Genomic DNA, 21,426 nt, shown 5'->3' with positions numbered 1-21,426 from the left:
CATGTGGGACCCTCGCCGGCTGGCTGGGATCGAACCTGCGCTGCAGAGGCTGTGGACAGCTTCACAGTGTGGTGCTCAACAGCCCGCGCCACCAGGGGAGGCCCTGGAGGAAGGTATTTTAATGTCTTACTCCACTGTACTCTGAGATGGTTTGCTGAAAGAGGGAGAAATAAAGAACTCTCTTGATGCAACAGAAGAATAATGTTACCACAGTTTCTTAGTCAGAAAAGACCTCTATCTGTAGTGAATGAATTTATATCGTTTTTTTCATTGGGAGGAAATCCATTTTCCTGGGGGACAGTTGTGTTGGTGTCGAGGAGTCATGCTGTCCTGTCAAGATGTCTTTTCCAGCAGGGGGCAGAGATTGTAGCCCCCCATGCAGTTTGCTTTGCTGGCGTCAGAGTAGGAAGAATCCTGGACTAAGAATCTGGACCCGTGTTCTAGTCCTACCCTTCAGTGCTGTGTGAGCTTGGACAGTTATTTAAAGTTCTTGGTCTCAAATTTCTCAGGCATAAAATCAGATAAAGGATTTTGGTGACTTCTAAGATTCCTCCCAGTAATGACGGTCTGCAATAATTTCTGGATTGCTGAAAAACTTTGGCTTATATATACTTGCTTCCTGTTTTGTAGTTTTCAAAATATTTGTATGACTGTCTCTTTGACTTAAATAACCTTGTAAGGATGAGAGGTAATAAAACTGTGTTTATTTTAAGAAAATTACTATTTAATGTGATGCTGCCACATTCAGATAAAGCATCTTCTAGCACAGATTCCAACCCTGATTGAGGAGCAGTGCTGGGCTCTGATAGAAGCCAATAGGGAACAGCACAGAAATGGTGGTGACCAGGACACCTGGCTGAGTGTCTTTATGCGGACTTTTAAAGGTGATGGCAGCAAGATGCATCTCAGGCCCATCATCTGAAAAACAAAAATAAAAACCCAAACGGAACCCTCATTTCTTTGTTACTTGAATAGGCATGTAGTGCATTTCACATCTGCATAGGCCTGCAGACAACCTTTGAAGTGAAAAAAGAGTCTTCTTTAAAGATACTATCTTAAGTCAGGCAACAATTTCTTATCCATCTTCCATTTCACACACAGTCTTGTTCTTTTTTTTTTCAAAGATGTATTTATTTATATATACAAGAACTGGGGTGTAGGCCAGAGGTGCAGGGGTGAGAGGATTTACCAGAGACAGAGAGGGAAACAGAACAGTCAGGTCTATTGAAATAAACTGCTGAGCAGAGCAGCGGGCAAGACAGGAGAGGTCTGATGCACCATGTGGGTTAGCTCCCTACTGCAGTGGCTGGCAATAGCTTCATAGTGGTGAGACTTAACCCCTGCACCACCAGGGAGGCCCCACTCTTTCTCCTTATTCCCAAACCCTAATGAAATCCCAGCAGCATTCGATAATGCAAACAGAAGCCCAAAACCTCACAGATCCTCTGGACCCTAGTTGGTGAATGAACCACTGGGTGTGGTGGTGGGTGGTGGGGGGTGGGGGTGCTATGCAGTATTTCTGAAAAGATTGTCTTGAAGTTAGTACTGTAAACAGTTGAAACTCTTGAACTGCTGTCACTGGGTTATTGTAGGATGAAATGAGAGAGGATATGTAAAATACTTTGCAAACTGTAAAGTTCTGAAAATGTGGACAACAGTTTTGGTATTGCACTAAAGCAATTTCAGAAATAAAAGGAAATGTGATGATTTAAAAAGCAACTGGTAGCCTCAGGCATTTTGAGAGTAAGTTTTAGGAAGTTTTTTTTTTTTTTCAATTTTTAAACTGACCACAAATTGTCTTCTGGATTGCTTTATGTTTTGAAAGGTTGTTACCAATTTTTATCACATAGAGAAATTGTTGGAATTTAGAAGTAGAGAAATCAGCCTCATTTAGTATATTAAAACTCAGGAAGATCAAATTAGAGTCACAGAGCTAGCTAGTCAGGCCACTTAATTATCCTGAATAAAGCTTTAGAAACTAGCTGTTATGAGGGAGAAGAAAAAAATATAAATAACCAAGCAAGCCAGCAGAAGGACATACCACAAAAAGAAACACAATCACCAGAGCTCAATGATGACATGGAAGAACTTCTCGGCCTATCAGATAGAGAAGTAATAATCATCCTGATTAAAAAGCAGAAAGAAAACGAAAAGGAAAAAAATGAGTTGAGACAAATAATCACTGAACAGAACAATGAAATTGAGACCTTAAGAAAGGAAAGAGGGCCTCCCCGGTGGCACAGCAGTTGAGCGCTGGGTTGCGAAACTGCCCACGGCCTCTGCAGCGCCGGTTCAATCCTCAGCTGCTCCCCGGCCACTGGAGGAGGGTCCCACATGGCGTGCAGGCCTCTCCTGCCGCCTGCTGCTCCCCTCAGCAGTGCACTTCGGTCCTTCTGCCTGCTCTGCTCCCCGCTCTGGCTCTGGTGAATTCTCTCACCCTCCCACGCTTCTTACTGTACCCAGTGCATGTATAAACAAAACAAACAAACAAACAAATAAATAAATCATAAATAAATAAAAATACATGCCTCTTAAAAAAAAAGGAAAGAAAAGAAATGCAAAAGATAAAAACATTACTAGAAGAGATAAGGAACTCTGGGAAAAGCAATGGAAACAGGATCGATGAAGTGGAAGAATGGATCAGTACTATAGAAGATACAGAAATAAAAAGAGCCAAAAGAGAAAAGGAGAGAGAAATGCAAATGAAGCAGTATGAGGAGACTCTTAGACAATTATCAGACTCCATGAAGAGAGGAAATGTAAGAGTTATAGGCATTCCATAAGGTGAGGAGAGAGACAAAGGAACTGAGAAATTATTCAAGGAGATAACCTAAGAAAACTTACCAAGCATGATAAAGGAAATGAATATAGACATACAGGAAGCGAGAAAAACTCCCAATTACCATAATGAAAAGAAAACTACAGCAAGACACCTAATAGTAAAGCTTGCAAGAGTCCAAGGCAAGGAAAAAATAATGAAATTGGCAAGGGGGAATAAACATATAACTTAGAAGGGAAAACCAATCAGGTTAACTTCTGACTTCTCCGAAGAAACATTACGGGCAAGAAGAGAATGGAGTAGCATATTCAGCAAACTTCAAGACAGCAATGCCAACCAAGAATAATTTATCCTGCAAAGCTCTCCTTCCTCTATGAAGAAAAAATATGGACCTTCTCAGACAAACAGAAACTTCAGAAATTCATTACAACTAAACCCCCACTCCAAAAATTTCTATAAGAAGTCCTAGAGCCAAAACCAACAGAGGAATGAACAGGAAGAACAGAATAAAGCAAGGAATAAAATCACAAAAGAGACAGACAAAATGGCAAACACAGATGCCAACATATCAATATTAACTCTAACTGTAAACGGATTAAACTCAAAGTAAAAAGACAGAGAGTAGCAGACTGGATTAAAAAACAAAATCCAACCTTCTGCTGTCTCCAGGAAACACATTTAACCACAAAAGATAAACACAGACTGAAAGTAAAAGGGTGAAAAACAATCCTACAAGCAAATGGACCAAAAAAGAAGGCAGGAACAGACATACTTATATCAGATGAAATAGACTTCATATTAAAAAAAAGTAAAAAGAGACATGGATGGACACCACATTATATCAAGGGGACAATACATCAGGAAGATATAACACTCGTCAACATATACTCACCAAATGAAGGGGCACCAAAATATATTAGACAATTATTATCAGCTCTGAAAACAGATATTAAAGAAAAGACATATATAGTGGGAGACTTCAACACCCCACTCTCACCAATGGACAGATCAATGAGACAAAAAAATAAACAAAGACACTAGAGCCCTATATAAAGACACAGAACTCATGGACTTAACAGACATCTATAGGACACTGCACCAAAAAAATCTGAGTACACATTATTCTCAAGTGCGCATGGATCATTCTCCAGAATCGATCACATACTGGGCCACAAGACAAACATCAACAGATACATGAAAATCAAAATCATTCCAACTATCTTCTCTGATCATAAAGGCATCAAGCTAGAAATAAATCATGAAAAGAAAACAAGGAACCACTTCAGGGAGATTGAAATCCACACTACTGGAAGACCACTGGACTAATGAGGAGATCAAAGAAGAAATTAAAAAATACTTTGAGTTGAATGACAAGGAGGATACCACTTTCCAGAATGTATAGGATGCAGCAAAAGCAGTAATAAGAGGAAAATATATAGCAATACAGGCTCACATCAACAAACAAGAATGAACTCAAAGAAACAACCTAACCTCACATCTCAAAGAACTAGAAAAAGAACAACAAAAAAACCCTAAAGCCGGTAGAAGAAAGGAAATAATAAAAATCAAAGCAGAAATAAATGAATTAGAAATTTAAAAAAAATCCAAAAGATCAATGAAATCAAAAGTTGGTTTTTTGAAAAAATAAACAAAATAGACAAACCTCTAGCAAGGCTCACAAAGAAAAAACGGGAGAAAACACATATAAATAGGATTATAAATGAAGAGGAGAAATCACAACAGACTCAGTAGAAATCAAAAGAATAATAAGAGATTACTATGAACACTTATATGCTAACAAATTTAACAACCTAGAAGAGATGGACAGATTCCTAGAATGATATAATCATCCAAAGCTGGACAAAGAAGAAATAGAACAACTAAACAGACCAATTACAAGCATCGAAATTGAAGCAGTAATCAAAGCACTCCCCAAAAACAAAAGCCCAGGGCCAGACAGCTCTTCACAAATGAATTCTACCAAACATTCAGCAGTGCATTAGTGCCTATGCTACACAAACTCTTTCAAAAAAATTGAAAAAGAAGGAATACTACAAAATATGTTTTACAAAGCCAACATTACACTTATTCCAAAACCCAATAAAGATAGCTCAAAAAAGGAAAATTACAGGCCAATCTCCCTAATGAACACTGATGCAAAAATCCTCAACAAAATCCTTGCCAACAGAATCCAAGGATGCATCCATAAGATAATTCACCACGACCAAGCAGGATTTAACCAGGGACACAAGGATGGTTCAACATCTGAAAATCAATCAATGTAATCCAACATATCAACAAAAAGAAATATAAAAACCATGTGATAATATCCATAGATGCTGAGAAAGCATTCGACAAAGTACAACACCCATTTATGATAAAGGCCCTTGAAATTCTCAGGATACAAGGAACATCCCTCAACATCATAAAGGACATCTATGACAAGCCCACAGCCAATATCATTCTCAATGGTGAAAAGCAAAAGCATTCCCATTAAGATCTGGAACAAGACAAGGATGTCCACTCTCACCACTGCTTTTCAACATAATACTGGAAGTCCTAGCCAGAGCAATAAGACAAGAGAAGGATATACAAGGGATCCAAATAGACAAGGAAGAAGTCAAACTATCACTATTTGCAGATGATATGATAATATAAATAGAGAACCCCAAAACCTCCACAGAAAAACTAATTCAACTCATCAATCAGTTCAGTAAAGTGGCAGGATACAAAATCAACACGCAAAAGTCAGTAGCCTTTCTATACACAAACAATAAATCTGAAGAAGAAGAAATAAAAAAAAACATCCCTTTTATTATCGAAACAAAAAAAATCAAATACTTGGGAATAAACCTAACAAAAGAAGTGAAGGACCTATACAAAGAAAACTATAAAACACTGTTAAAAGAAATAGAAGTAGACACAAAGAAATGGAAAGACATCCCCTGCTCGTGGATCAGAATTAGCATTGTCAAAATGGCCATCCTACCAAAAGCAATGTACAGATTCAATGCTATTCCAATTAAAATTTCAATGTCATTATTCAAAGATAGAAAAAATGTTGATGAAATTCATATGGAGCCACCAAAAACCCCGAATAGCCAAAACACTCCTGAAAAACAAAGAGAAGGGAATGGAGGCATCACTCTCCCAGGTTTCAAACTAAACTACAAAGCCATAATAATCAAAACTGCCTGGCCTACAGTCCGAGCCCAGAGGGGGAGCGGGAACCCACCACCCGGGGCAGGCCGGGCATGCAGGGAGTGCATCCCGCATTGCCATTTTAGAACAGGGACATTTCTTCAGTAAAGAGTGCCTGAAAACAGCAGAAGGCTCCCTGCAGAGCCAGAGGTGAGCTGGGAAGTTTGCCCATGCTAGGCCCCTTCTGGCCTGCAGTCCGAGCCCAGAGGTGGAGGGGGAACCCAGCCTGGGGCAGACGAGGCACGCAGGGGATCGTGTCCCAAATCGGCATTTTAGAACAGGGGCATTTCTTCAGTAAAGACTGCTTGAAACCGACAGATGTCTCCTGGAGGAGCCAGAGGGGTACTGAGAAGTTCACCCAAGATGCCGGCCAGTCCCAGCAACACAGTGTCCCAATGCATATGGCAAAATAGAAAACAGACAGTAGGGAGTAGAAGAACCACACGCAACCTAGCAACTCCTCAGGAAAAAAGCACACCACAAAAAGAAAACCACCCCCCAGATTGCAACAACAGTAACTTGGTAGAACTTCTGAACCTTCCAGAAAGAGAATTTAAAATTGCCATGATTAAAAAAAAGACAGAAGTCATAAAGGAAAACAATGATAAGGGAAAAATAATCAACAATCAGAACAATGAGATTGAGTCCCTAAAGAGGGAAGTAAAAGAAATGCAGGAGATCAAAGAATTAATGGAGGAGCTAAAGAACTCTGGGAAAAGCAATGAAAGCAGAATAGATGAAGTGGAAGAATGAATAAGTACTCTTGAAGACACAGAAATAAAAAGAACCAAAACAGAAAAGGAAAGAGAAGTACGAAGGAAAAAGACCGAAGAAAGACTTCGGCAACTATCTGACTCCATGAGGAAAGGAAATAAAAGAGTTGTAGGAATACTAGAAGGAGAGGAGACAGATGTAGGAACAGAGAAAATATTCAAGGAGATAATTGAAGAGAACTTCCCAAACGTGAAGAAGGAGCTGAAAATTGATATACAAGAAGCAAGAAGAACACCAAACTTCCACGACGAAAGGAAAAATACAGGAAGATACATAATAGTAAAGCTCCCAAGAATCCAGGACAAGGAAAAAATAATGAAGCTGACAAGAGGGAAGAAACAGATAACATTCAAAGGAAAACCAATCAGGTTGACATCAGACTCCCCTGAAGAAACACTACGGGCAAGGAGAGAGTGGAGGGACATAGTCAACAGACTGCAAGAAAACAGATGCCAACCAAGAATACTGTATCCCACAAAGCTCTCCTTCTTCTATGAAGAAAGAATAAGGACATTGCCAGACAAACAGAAACTCTGGAATTTCATTACTACTAAACCCCCACTCCAAAAAATACTACAAGGAGTCCTAAAGCCAGAACCTCAGAGGGACGAATAACAACGAAAGAAGGCCAAAAAAAAAGTTATTAAAAGAATAAATAAATAAAATCAAAGGAAAGACAAACACAATGGCAAACACAGATGCTAACATATCAATATTAACTCTAAATGTAAATGGACTAAACTCTTCAATAAAAAGACACAGAGTCGCAGGCTGGATTAAGAAACACAACTCAACCTTTTGCTGTCTCCAGGAAACACATTTAGCTACAAAAGATAAAAATAGACTCCAAGTTAAAGGATGGAAAACAATCCTACAAGCAAATGGACCAAAAAAGAAATCAGGAACCGCTATACTTATATCAGATAAAACATATTTCAAACTCAAAAAGATAAAAAGAGACCCCAACGGTCACTACATTATGATCAAGGGGACAATACTTCAAGAAGAAATAAAACTCATTAACATATATTCACCAAACGAAGGAGCACCAAAATATATCAGACAACTATTGTCATCTCTGAAAACAGACATCAGAGAAAACACAGACGTAGTGGGAGACTTCAACACACCACTATCAACAATGGATAGATCAACGAGACAAAAAATAAGTAAAGACACTAAAGTCTAAATAAGGATCTAGAGCGCTTGGGCCTAACAGACATCTATGGAACACTAAACCCCCCAAAAACGGAGTACACATTTTCCTCAAGAGCACACGGATCATTCTCCAGGATCGATCACATACTGGGACACAAGACAAACATCAACAGATACACCAAGATTGAAATCATACCAACCATCTTTTCTGACCATGAAGGCATCAAACTAGAAATAAACCATAAAAAGAAGGCAAGGAAATCTCCTACCTCATGGAGATTGAAAACCACACTACTGGAAGACCACTGGACTAATGAGGAAATCAAAGAAGAAATTAAAAAATTCTTTGAATTGAATGACAAGGAGGACACCAATTTCCTAAATGTATGGGATGCAGCAAAAGCAGTAATAAGAGGAAAACATATAGCAATAGAGGCTCACATCAAGAAACAAGAAAGAACTCAAAGAAACAACCTAATCTCGAAGCTCAAAGATCTAGAAAAAGAACAACAAAAAAACCCCAAAACCAGTAGAAGACAAGAAATAATAAAAACCAAAGCAGAAATAAATGAAATTGAAACTAAAAAAACCATCCAAAAGATCAGTGAAACCAAGAGCTGGTTCTTCGAAAAAAATCAATAAAATAGACAAACCCCTAGCCAGGCTCACAAAGGAAAAAAGGGAGAAAGCACAAATGAACAGGATCATAAATGAAACAGGAGAAATCAAAAGAATGATCAGTAACTGCTATGAACAGTTATATGGAAACAAGTTCAACAATCTAGAGGAGATGGACAAATTCCTACAACTCTACAATCACCCAAAGCTAGATAAAGAAAAAATAGAACACCTAAACAGACCAATTACAAGCAGCGAAATTGAAATGGTAATCAAAAACCTCCCCAAAACCAAAAGCCCAGGAGCTGATGGATTTACAAATGAATTCTACCAAACATTCAGAGACAAATTGTGCCTATCCTTCACAAACTCTTCCAAAAAATTGAGAAGGAAGGGACAATACCAAACACGTTCTATGAAGCCAACATTACACTAATACCAAAACCGAACAAGGACAACACAAAAAAGGAAAACTACAGGACAATCTCCCTAATGAACACTGATGCAAAAATCCTGAATAAAATTTTAGCTACCAGAATCCAACAATGTATCCATAAGATAATTCATCACGACCAAGGAGGATTCATTCCAGGGACACAAGGATGGTTCAACATCCGAAAATCATCAGTGTTATCCAACACATCAACAAAAAGAAATATGAAAAACATATGATAATATCCATAGGTGCTGAGAAAGCATTTGACAAAGTACAACACCCATTTATGATAAAGGCCCTTGAAATTCTCGGGATACAAGGAACATACCTCAACATCATAAAGGCCATCTATGACAAGCCAACAGCCAGTATCATTCTCAATGGTGAAAAGCTGAAAGCATTTCCATTAAGATCTGGAATAAGACAAGGATGTCCACTCTCACCACTGCTTTTCAATATAATACTGGAAGTCCTAGCCAGAGCAATAAGACAAGAGAAGGACATACAAGGAATCCAAATAGAAAAAGAAGAAGTCAAACTATCACTATTTGCAGATGATATGATATTATACATAGAGAACCCGAAAAACTCCACAGAAAAACTAATTCAACTCATCAATCAGTTCAGTAAAGTGGCAGGATACAAAATCAACACGCAAAAGTCAGTAGCCTTCCTATACACAAACAATAAATCTGAAGAAGAAGAAATCGAAAAAACCCATCCCTTTTATTATCGAAACAAAAAAAATCAAATACTTGGGAATAAATCTAATAAAAGAGGTAAAGGACCTATACAAAGAAAACTATAAAACACTGTTAGAAGAAATAGAAGAAGATACAAAGAAATGGAAAGACATCCCCTGCTCATGGATTGGAAGAATAAACATTATTAAAATGGCCATCCTACCAAAAGCAATGTACAGATTCAATGCTATTCCAATAAAAATTTCAATGTCATTCTTCAAAGAAATAGAACAATTATTGATGAAATTCATATGGAATCACCAAAAACCCCGAATAGCCAAAGCTCTCCTGAAAAAAATAGAAGGGAATGGAGGCATCACACGCCCAGACTTCAAACTATACTACAAATCCATAATCATCAAAACTGCATGGTATTGGAACAAGAACAGACACACAGACAAATGGAATCGAATAGAAAATCCAGAAGTAAACCCACAGATTTATGGTCAACTAATCTTTGACAAAGGAGCAAAGAATATGCATTGGAGCAAAGAAAGTTTGTTCAATAAATGGTGCTGGGAAAACTGGGTCACTACATGCAAAAGAATGAAGCTTGACCACTACCTCACACCATACACAAAAATCAACTCAAAATGGATTAAAGAACTAGACATAAGACCTGAAACCATAAAATACATAGAAGGAAATATAGGCAAAACACCACATGACATGCACCTCAAAGACATCTTTACAGACACATCACCCAAAGCAGTGATAGTGAAGGCAAAGATAAATAGCAGGGACTACGTCAAATTAAAGTGCTTCTGCACAGCAAAAAGACAATAACAAAAACAAAGAGAAACCCCACCGACTGGGAGAACATTTTTGCACACAACACTAATGATCAAGGACTGATCTCAAAAATCTACAAAGAGCTGATGAGACTCAATAACAACAAAGAAAATAATCCTGTCAAAAATGGGCAGAGGAGCTAAAAAGAAACTTCTCTGAAGAGGAAATGCAAATGGCCAACAGGCATATGAAAAAATGTTCAACATCACTTGTCATCAGGGAAATGCAAATCAAAACTACCATGAGATACCATCTCACACCAGTGAGAATGGCACATACTAAAAAAAACTAGCAACAACAAATGTTGGCAAGGATGTGGAGAGAAAGGAACTCTCCTGCACTGCTGGTGGGAGTGCAAACTGGTCCAACCACTATGGAGAGCTGTGTGGAGATTCCTCAACCTACTAAACATAGAGCTTCCATATGATCCAGCAATTCCACTCCTAGGTATTTACCCAAAGGACACAGAAACATTAATTCCAAAGGGCACCTGCACCCCTGTGTTTTTCGCAGCACAATTTACAATAGCTATGCTTTGGAAACAACCCGAATGCCCAAAACTAGATGACTGGATCAAAAAGATGTGGTACATATACACCATGGAATATTACTCAGCGTTCAAAAAAGATAAACACATGCAATTTGCAGCAATATGGATGGAGCTGGAAGGGATCATGCTCAGCGAAATAAGCCAGAAAGAAAAAGAAAAATACCGGATGGTCTCACTCATAGCAGGAATCTAGAAAACCTAAATATGGACCAGGAAAAAGAATAACATAAAAAGAAAAAAATCAAAATCAACAAACAACTATGAACAGAGATACTCTTTGGGGATGGGGGGAATGGAGGGATTGGGGTCAAAATCGGGCTTGCAATTGTATGGGGAATATAAAAATAAAAATAAAAAAAAAGAAAGCAACTGACAAAACACAAGAGAAAAAAAAAAAAAAGAAACTAGCTGTTATGGAAGCCACCTACATACCCCAGTGTGTTAAGAAGATGAGGTACATAAATACCTCGGAATACTATGCAGCTATTTAAAAAACATACTTGCGGCCTCCCCGGTGGTGGAGCTGGTTGAGCGCCATGCTGTGAAGCTGTCTGCAGCCCCTGTAGTGCTGGTTCAACTCCAGGCCAGACAGGGAGAAACCCATATGGCGCTCAGACCTCTCCTCCCTCGCCCACTGCTCCCCTCAGCAATGTCTTAGGTTTGTCTGCCTGTTCTGCTCCCTGCTCTGTCTCTGGTGAATTCTCTCACCCTCCTGCACCTCTGACCTGTACCCCAGTTCCTGTATAAATAAATAAATAAATCATAAAAAAAAAACATACTTGCCATTTGTGACAATATGGGGAGGATTGGAAGGGAGTATGCTAAGTGAAATAAGCCAGAGGGAGGAAGACAAATACCAGATGATTTCCCATGTATGTGGAATATAGAGAAACACAACAAAGGAACTGACAACCAAAACAAAGCCTAAAAATAGGATATTAGAATTGAGGCTACTGAGTGGGGTTGGAACAAAGTGGGAAAGGGGCCCCAATGGTATACGATAAAGGGATATGGGTGCTGGGAGGTGGGGTGGTGGGCTGTGGTAATGTACATCTGAGGATGTGTGAACCTGTTCCGATGTGTGAACCTGTTCCCCTGACTCATATATGGTGCTGTAAACCAGTGTTATTTTAATAAAAGCGAAAGAGCGAGCCACATTTTTTACTACATCAATCCATTCTTTAATTTTCCATGCCTTTTTCAAGTCAACTGATAACCCTAAAGTTTCTATCAACTGAGAGATTTTGGTGCCACCATTTTTCTATTGATGAAAGGAATTCTCAGACTTTTCTGATGAATGGATTTCTGTGCTTGCTTTATTTCAGAGAGATAAAGGTTTATTCTGTTTTTCCATGTTATAATATCACAATCTGGAATAATTTTGTTATGTTATTGGGTATGCTTTTATGAAGCTGTATCATGAGACCAGAGTGAAAAATCACATTATGAGTTAGCATTGTTATCAGTTTTATTGGAGCTGAAACTGAGTAAAAGGATTTAGGAATAATTGGGTAATCAAAGTGAATTAAATCAAGAGGGGGGAAATAATCAGTTTTGGCATCAAATGGGGAGTGCTGTGACTTCCACATCTGTGGTCTTTATCTATTTTAATCAAGTCTAAATTATGCTATTAAGACTTATTTTTGCTACGTTTACTTGCTCAGACAGAGGCAGACTTTATATTCATCTCTAGATATTTCTCTAAACATAAAACATTCTCACTCTTCCTAAGAAAAGTTACCTAACTTGATTGCCATCCAGATATTCAGAATCGTAATTTTGTTTATAACTCCAGTGCATCTTCGGTGTGGATTCTGGGTAATGGGATCTAGAATACAGAACCTTCAACCCACATAGAGAAATTCTGTATCCCCCTAACTCATTATGTGTCTTCAAGAAACTAGGTGGTATCTCATTAGTATAAATTTCCTGTAATAAATAATATGTCATGCTATTGGAATGGCAGAAATATTACTATAGTAACTAGCCTGGTCTTGGTTTCTGGAGTTCCTTTGTTGAATTTCCCAAGGGATACTGTTTTTGCAGTAAAAAATTCTGTTTAGGGGCCTCCCCGGTGGCGCAGCGGTTGAGCGCTGGGTTGCGAAGCTGCCTGCAGCCTCTGCAGCGCCAGTTCGATCCCCGGCTGCTCCCCGGCCACCAGAGGAGGGTCCCACATGGCGCACAGACCTCTCCTGCCGCCCGCTGCTCCCCTCAGCAGTGTGCTTCCGTCCTTCTGCCTGCTCTGCTCCCCGCTCTGGCTCTGGTGAATTCTCTCGCCCTCCTGCGCTTCTGACTGTACCCAGTGCTTGTATAAATAAATAAATCTTAAAAAAAAAAAAATCTGTTTAGCCTAATAAATAGTAACAACAACCAGCTTCCTTTTTTCTCCTCCAGATATGGCTTACATATGTAAAGTGATAGTGCACTGAATTATGGGATCATGTTGCACTAATTCCACTAACATAATTAATTTGATACCTTTGGTTTCTTTTGTTGAATTTTTTGCATTATTGGAAAATTTGTCTGAAACCTGTTCTTTGGCTTGGAGCTCTTTCTCCATAAATCTTGTTTTCTTTTTATTTGGTTTTTGTTTGATTCACTGGTGCCCAGGAATGTACGACCTTGGGTCTGAATTTGGACCACTCTGGAGCCTGGTTACTGACCCTGAGGGAGCAGTGGGGAGGTTCCCACCAGGCGCAGGCTGCTATCTTTAGAACAAAGGCTGGAGCTTTCTGTGCGTTGGAAGCTGTTGGCTCTCAGATTTCCTCTCCGTACTGAGCTCTTAATTTAAAAAAATTCAGAGTTCAGTTCTTTGGAGGTTTGCGTGTTACTGTTGTCTGGCTTACAGCTTCACTGTGAGAAAGACTCCAGAAGTATTTGTTGTAGTTTGTTCTTAAGTTCAACAGTCATTTTCAAAGACACTTAATTCTAGGGCAACTTAGGGGGAAAATACAAGCTTGAAGATTTTTGGAAGTCAAGGTAGCTCTAAAAAATTAGGAGAGGACCTCTTTATGAAGCTGTGTTTTTGTTCTTGAGGAAGCTGGTTAGATATTAATAACATAACAACTTACATACATTGATTGCGCCAGTCAATACTTTACAGGTATTGACATTCACTTGAGATTCCCACTTGCCCTAGAAGTATGCACTATTCTTGTAATACCCATCTTATGCATAAAGAAGCCTAAGACACAGAGAAGGCAAGTAACTTATCCACAGTTACACAGCTAGAAAATGTCAGGGTCAAGATACAAAGCACAAAGTCTCACTCCAGAACTGTGTCCCGAAGCATCAACAGCATTATTTAAAGTAAACTTATGCTTTCAAATAGAATAAGATAGATTATATTTAAAGCAGTATTTTTCAATTTTTTTGGACTGTGAGTCATGGAAAGGAATCCATTTTACATTGCAGACCAGCTTGCGTGCATCAGTAAAACTAATAAAGCCACAGAAACAGTTTTCACCTGAACCACACAGGGTGCACTCTGACTTTCCCCTTCCATTTCATCGCCAGAAGTGCAGGTTGTGATCCTTAAAATTGATTGCATGACCTACTTCAGGTCACAACTTGCAGATCAAAAACTACAGAGGGTCTTAGAGGCATGCCCGGTGCCCCCAATAGCTCCTGGCCCACACACCTGATGGTGAATGCTTCTCAGCAACTTTCCCTTCGGGCCCGTCACTGTTGACAGAGCAAATGTATAAAGAGATTATAATTTTTCTTTTCCCATCTCTGCTTTTTAAAATGCTCTTCTCCCCTACTTCCCATTTAAAAACAAAGGGAGGGAGGGAGGGAAGAAGGGAGGGAGGAAGACAGCTGAAATTTTGCCACACTTTGAGATTGTTTAGGCTGAAACAGAGAAGGTCAAGAAACAATAATGATCTTGTTAGGGAAATAAGGATTATAAATATACACTTTTATAAAGCAGATCACATTTTCCCATTGATTTTCATTGTGGTTTTAACAGTGTATCTGTGTCTCCCACTGTTTTTGTTACGTTCTGATTCTGGGCCTCCTTTTTATTGCTGGAGGATCTTCTGAGGCCACCCCATCTTCTCTTCAAGAGGTAGGTTAGTTTGGGGTGAGCTTACCTCCTCTTGCATCTCTGCAACAGTGAGACTTTCTGGGGCCACCTTGGGGTCTGCTTAGTCCCTCTGGCATTTCCTACCTCTGTGGCTGGAGAGAGGCATGCCCTACCTTGTCTTAGGAGAAACCTCCAGAATATGTAGAACTTCTTTAGCATCTCGGGCCCAGAAGGCATACTTAAGAGCAGACACCTCGAGGTGACGTAGGATCCCCAGTGTGCTGCTAAGCAGGTGTCAGCCAAATGTACAGGTGATTGAATCCCAGGTGGCTGGAGGCTTCTGGCATGCCTGGTCGTTGTGTTAGCAGACCACCACAGCCGGTACCATTGTGTTTTGAAATATTGGTGTTATGAAATTGGTTTTTTGCCAAATAAGTTTTGCCCTGCTGTGATTTCTGAAGTGTTGCAGCTCTCCTTGCTCTTCTTCAGCTGCTGATGCCTTGTTGCAAATATAACAGTAACTCAAATGGTTTCTGAAATAAGACAGGCTATTGATACATGTGTTCATTTAAAAAATAAGATAGTTCTAAGAGCAGGGGATTTTTGAAACAGTAGGAAGTTCAGGATAGTTGGGGGTAGCTTAAGGTAAGGGGTGTGTTGCAGAGAGAAGATAGTCAGAGGCCCCTGCCCCCATCACCAGATCCTCAGGACCGAGCCGATTCGTTTTGGTTTGTGCTTGTAACTCAACAAGCCCAGGCAACTAAACTTTCAGAGTCTCTAAAAATAGGAGCGATTTTTTTTTGGAGATATTTCTCTAATGTGACAGAAAGGGTTTCCTCCTGGCATAAAGGCCTACTGAAGCAGTGATATTTCACTAGTTAAGTGATTTTACAGAAACCTTGTCTCTATTGTTGGTGATGAAAAAAGGGCAGATCTCAGCCCAGGAAGAGCTCAAATTGGCATGCTAAGACCAAATAGAGGAAAGCCCTTAAGTGGTCAAGAGGGACTTTCTCAAGCGACCACACCATTCTCTCCTTATTCCTTCCCCGCATCAGGCATTATGCACGCCAGTCTCCAGAACTAACTCTGTTTCAAGCAACTAACATCTGGGCTTAGGTAGTGACCTCCTCAGGGGCGTCTTTCATCAGCAGAAATGTCCTATAGGAGCACGCTATGGTCAGAGGGTGTTTGATGAAAGCCCACCTGGATTCTTGGATCTCCTAGGTGACAAGGACAGTCCTCCAGGCCCATCATGCTGAGTATGCACTGATAGCACCAAGTGATCTGTCCCTGAATGACAGGTGTCAGCTTTAGAAATATATCAAATATATATATCAAATATATCAAATTGTGAAATATTTCACCATTGTTATTATTCCTGTAGTAACAGATGGAAACTCAAAAGCATTCACATATGTTCTTTCCCTCAAGGAGTTTACAATATCATGAAGATGTGAGTCATTCACAAACCTGAAATATGACAGGACAAGGCTGGGGGAGACAGCATTGTAAGTGAAAAGAACACTGGATTTCAAGTCAGAAGATCCAAGTTTTAATTCCAACTCCACCAGAGGCCATGGAATGACTGAATTAGCTGCTTAACCTCTCCAGGCCTTCATGTCCCCTTGTGGGAGAAAATGGGTCAGATGAAATGACCTTGAGGTGGTTTTGATGCTAACTGTGTGGGACTGACAATAAAACATGCCAAAGCTGGGGAGGGATAGGTGGTGAAGCTTGGGGGTTGCTCGTGATTCCAGTTAAAATTTGCAGACATTCTGTTTAGACTTTAGCCGGGATACCCTCACTACCCCCAGGATCCTCTCACTAAGGAAATGCATACAAAATCAATTATTTTTGTCTATATCCTGTTTCTTCCCCCAAAGTCTCCACTAGCAGTTTATAGAGAAATGGAAACCCAGCCTTAGTTCTAAATTGATTTGGCTACATTTGATACACCCTGCCTTTCTAGAATATGACTTTTCAGTTATAATAAGCCAAAAGATTGCTTTTCACACCTCTTTTCACTTTTCTGATTGTTTTCAAATACTTCTTGTGTTATTCACAACACAGTGAAACCATCTGGTAGGTTTCAGCAGACTAAAGTAACCACACCAGAAGTGTCAAGGCCTCATAATGAGACTGAGAGTTTGATGCCTTTCTTTGTGTGGGGAGGCAGGGCACTCTCCATCCTGAAGCAGTGATATTTCACTAGTTAAATGATTTTACAGAAACCTGGTCTGCATTACTGGTGACAACCACCACAGCTTCTGGTTGGAACAAAAAGAAAAGAGGAGCTCCTGCCCCCCACTGAGAACCAGAGTCCAAATTCCAAATGACTTGGAACAAATGATTTATTCCTGGGCACACAAACAGGAGGATCAGTGCTAATAATAGAGATGCCAGGACCCAAGAGGGCGACCCACGGCCAAGAGCACACCAGAGGGGACAGCAGACTGGCATGCTGCACCTGGACTGTTGAGACCCCAGGCCCAAGGGAAACCCCACCCAGTGGTCACTCAGGTGTCCAGAGGAAAGTATCACTTTCCAGTACTCATCCCCTGAAGAGTGGGAACAGTAGGTCATTGATGTCATTTTTTAAGTGCCTAAATATTTTTAGGAAAATTGTATTAGTCTGAGTTCTCCACAGAAAGCAGAACCAATAGGATACATGTATATGTGTGTAATGTTTATACATGTACATGCCTGTGCATGTGAGTACTTGTGCACATGTGCACACACACTCACACACAGAGTAAAGAATTGATTCCTGCAAGTACTGGCAGCTGAGAAGTCCCAGATCTGTAGTAAGCAAGCTGGGGCTCCAGGAGAGCCAAAGGTTTTGTTGTAGTCTGATCAGAAAGTCTGAGATCTTGGGAAATCAATCATGTCAATTCCAGTCTGAGTCTGAAGAGAGAAGACTGAAGTCCCAGCTTGACGGTACTTGGATGGAGAGAGAGAATTCACTTACTCAGTCTTTCATTCTTCAGATCTTCACCTGATTGGATGAGGCCCACCAACACTAAGGAGAGCATTCTGCTTTACTGGATGTACCAATTCAAATGTTAATCTAATCCTCACTACCTAGGCATGGAAAAACAGTCAAAAGTTGGCTATGGTTGCAGAAAAGCAGAGGAAGTGGATGGGAATGCTCTTTTAAAAGTGAAAGAATAGGTAAAGAAATAGTACAAAATTGGATTCATGGGGAAATTTTGCTGTTTTCACACTGTAATTTTCATGATGTTCTTTTCATTTATTTATTAGAGCAGGAAACATTTTTCTGCTATATTCAGAACTGGATCTTAAGTTCTCACTTGAATGATCTGTCCTTCCTTGAGAGAATAATTTTGTGGCCTGGGGCCACAGGTTACTGCTGGACCCTTGAAATTTCACAGTTCTCAAATGCTGGCTTCCAGACAGGTGCTGGAGTGTTTGCCTAAGGGTCATTTGGAAATCTTTGTTAAAGTCAAGGCCCCTGTACCCACCCATCCAGAGATGGATCAGTGGGTCTGTTTTTTTAAAGCTGCTCCCTGATCCTGAGGTATAGCTGGTGGCCTGGACGACTTTTTTGATGATCTTCCTACCTCCTACCTGGTCTGCATCAGCCAGTCTTCTATGTGAGGACTGAGAGAGATTGTACCCAAAAAAGCAAATCTGATCCCAATCATGTTCATATTCCAAACTCTCAGTCCCTATCCTCTACCCCTGCATTAAGCCCAAACCCTCTCCCACAGTCCCTCTTCCTCCTATCTGGCCAGTGTGTGTGCTCAGCCTTAAGGGTTCAGCTTGGGGCCCTCCAGAGACTTTTTGCAGCTCTTAGCTACCTGTCTGTGGATGCCCCCAAGCTAATACATATGCTACCCCCAATGCGATTAGAGCAGACAGGCTCTATTTGACTGACAGTGTGTGTGTTGGAGAGAATGACCTTTACCTCCATCCTGCCAGAGTTGTCCAGGCCATTCAGGTTTCAGGTTTCTGTACGTTTATGCTTTCGAGGCCATGATGAAATCCTGAATGCCATAGCTGCTAGTTTTGCCACCTCAGTGCTGTAGTAGACATAGGTTTAAAGGACCCTCCCTGAGACCACCAGACTTTGAAGGAAAATGGTGACAGCCATCACTTGACAAACCTACAATCCTATTCATAGAAATAAAAACATGGAGCCATCACATCATGACTAGCCAATAATCTGCCCCCCTGCAGTCCACCCCACATCCAACGTTGATTACCTTTGCGAGGCCTAGGCCATCAGATGTACAAGATGCAGGAACATGGCTACTGCCGGCAGGAGGGGACCCAGGGCTGCAATGCTGTCTCCTTCCTGAAAACAGCATCAGTTTGCTCAAAACTCAGCTCTGCTCCTACTTAACCGGTAGGGCCACTGGATGTGGATTCTATATGTCCTCCTGCCTGACTCCTCCACTTTCCCTCAATCCTGGATACCTCCTCACCTCTGATGAGTGAGTGCCTAGCCATGACTTCTCTTCTGCACGGCAGAGCCTCCTGGGCTGTGTGGCTTTCAGCACATGGCACTGGCAGGATGCTCAGGGTTGGGGGTGGGAGCAACAAGTGAGTCCTGCAGGAGCGCACAAAAGTTGGGTTGGGGGATCGCCTACCAGCTGAGGACATCTGGCAAGTTCCTTATGTTAGAGAGGATCACATAGCTCATGAGCCCTGTTTCTGGAGGTCACTCGGAAACAAGTTGAGCCTCCAAAGAGCCCTGATGATTGTGCCTCCTGGGTAGGGATTTTATAAATTGGCCCAGGCTGTTCCTTCCCTTCTGCCATGTGTTGCTGGTGTCCAACCCCACCTGGCCCCAGCAGCTGCTTAGGGGCAGGAGTGGAGAAGCATACCTATTCTTAGTACCTCTCAGTAAGGATTTGTTGATGGATTTTGTGAGGGAGAAAATGGAATGGAATGCCTTCATGGCATTGAGGAGTTACACCTCTCTGTTGGCATCCCTGCCCTTTGAGGGTACATTTGGAGTATTAGACACATGGGGGACACTGGTCTTGACCTCCCCCAAGCTGCTTGTACATATTTGTTTCTGGGTTTGTCTTCACTCCAGCTGTCAGGGCACCTGGATCTGAATGTTGCACACATGAACTGTCCTCGCTGTCTCCAGCACTCACCTGCCCTTTCAGGTCCATCACCTCTTACCTGCACCATTGCTGTGGCTTTCGGGCTGAATTTCTAGGCTCTCTCTCCTTCAGTTACCCCAAGGCTGCTTTTTTTTTTGACCTGCCAATACTCCCTGCCCTGTTCCATGCCCCATATTCCCACACCTGCCTCGTTGCTTAGCCCTGCCTTCTAGGTCCCCGTGATGTCCCATCTCCCTTTCCAATTGTTTATATATCCAGCACACATTTATGGAGCACTTCCTAGCAGGCACGCTATGATAGATTCTGGGGAACAAAGATGAATAAGTTGCAGGACCTGTCTTTGAAGGGAGAGGTGATCATTGTCTAAATAATTCACTGCAGAGCTGTGTTCATATTATAGTCATGGGAACAAAAAGGGGAGTGGTGGGGGAGTGAGGGAATGAAGGCACCCAGAGGAGGAGAAACTTGAACTAAGCCCAGCAGATGGGAGTGAGGACAGGGATAGGGAGGTGTCCCCAGAACACCATTTCTACAACTCTCATGTCTACTTCCTGCCCCCAAACTCAGCCCATTCCCCCAAGTCCCTGGTCATTGCTCTTGCTAGTCCCCAGTTAGAATGACACCCATGCCTCCCTCCACAAAGAGTTGTAATCTAACCTGTCCTTCATAGTGGAGCTCAGACTCCATCTCCTCCCTCATCCTTTCTGACCACTTTCCGAGCAGTTCTCCCAACTCAGCTCCCTTCAAATTTTGGTACTTGTCTTGAGACATCTTGTTTTGCTTTTGTGGTTTATTTTTCATCTCCCTACTCCTGTAACCTCCTTCAAGCACTGACTTAGCCATGGAACTGAAAATTCTAATGTGCCCTGTCTGAGAGCAGAAAGTAGAAGAGCAGCAAAGTGGTAGCAGAGTAAAAATACTGTGCTCACCTCCTCCATATACTCACAGATAGACTGTAGTAGAACAAAATCAATAATTCCTAAAGGAAAAATAGAGGATTTCAGGACATATTAGAAACAATTTCTGGAGGAGGAGGGCCCCAAAGCAACAGGTCAAGTGGGTAGCCTAACCAAAGCAATCATGACAATAAAGAATGGAGGTATCATGCTCTCAGACTCAAACTATTCCACAAAGCTATAGTAATCAAAACAGTATGGTTTTGCTATAACAATAGACACACAGATCAGTGTAATAGAATTAAGAACCCAGAAATAAACCCATATTTCTATGTACAGTTAATCTATAATAA

The 21,426-nt window shown here is 40.9% G+C and overlaps 1 protein-coding gene across 6 annotated transcripts in view; it reads left to right on the top strand.

Moving 5' to 3' along the window:
• Positions 1-21,426, top strand: part of SUSD4 (sushi domain containing 4) — a 147,031-nt gene that overhangs the window by 61,044 nt on the left and 64,561 nt on the right. The window contains exon 2 of one of the 6 annotated variants that reach the window (XM_054694906.1): positions 16,510-16,586. The exons of the other annotated variants lie outside the window; for them this stretch is intronic. Within the exon in view, the coding sequence (XP_054550881.1) occupies positions 16,556-16,586 (31 nt within the window). The 5' untranslated portion in view covers positions 16,510-16,555. The remainder of the gene's footprint in view (positions 1-16,509; positions 16,587-21,426) is intronic. 6 annotated transcript variants of the gene reach the window in all.

This window comes from Talpa occidentalis, unplaced genomic scaffold (assembly GCF_014898055.3).
Source record: "Talpa occidentalis isolate TD23 unplaced genomic scaffold, MPIMG_talOcc4v2.1 talOcc4.14, whole genome shotgun sequence".
In the NCBI taxonomy this organism is placed as follows: domain Eukaryota; kingdom Metazoa; phylum Chordata; class Mammalia; order Eulipotyphla; family Talpidae; genus Talpa; species Talpa occidentalis.
This window is presented reverse-complemented; position numbering and strand designations above follow the sequence as displayed.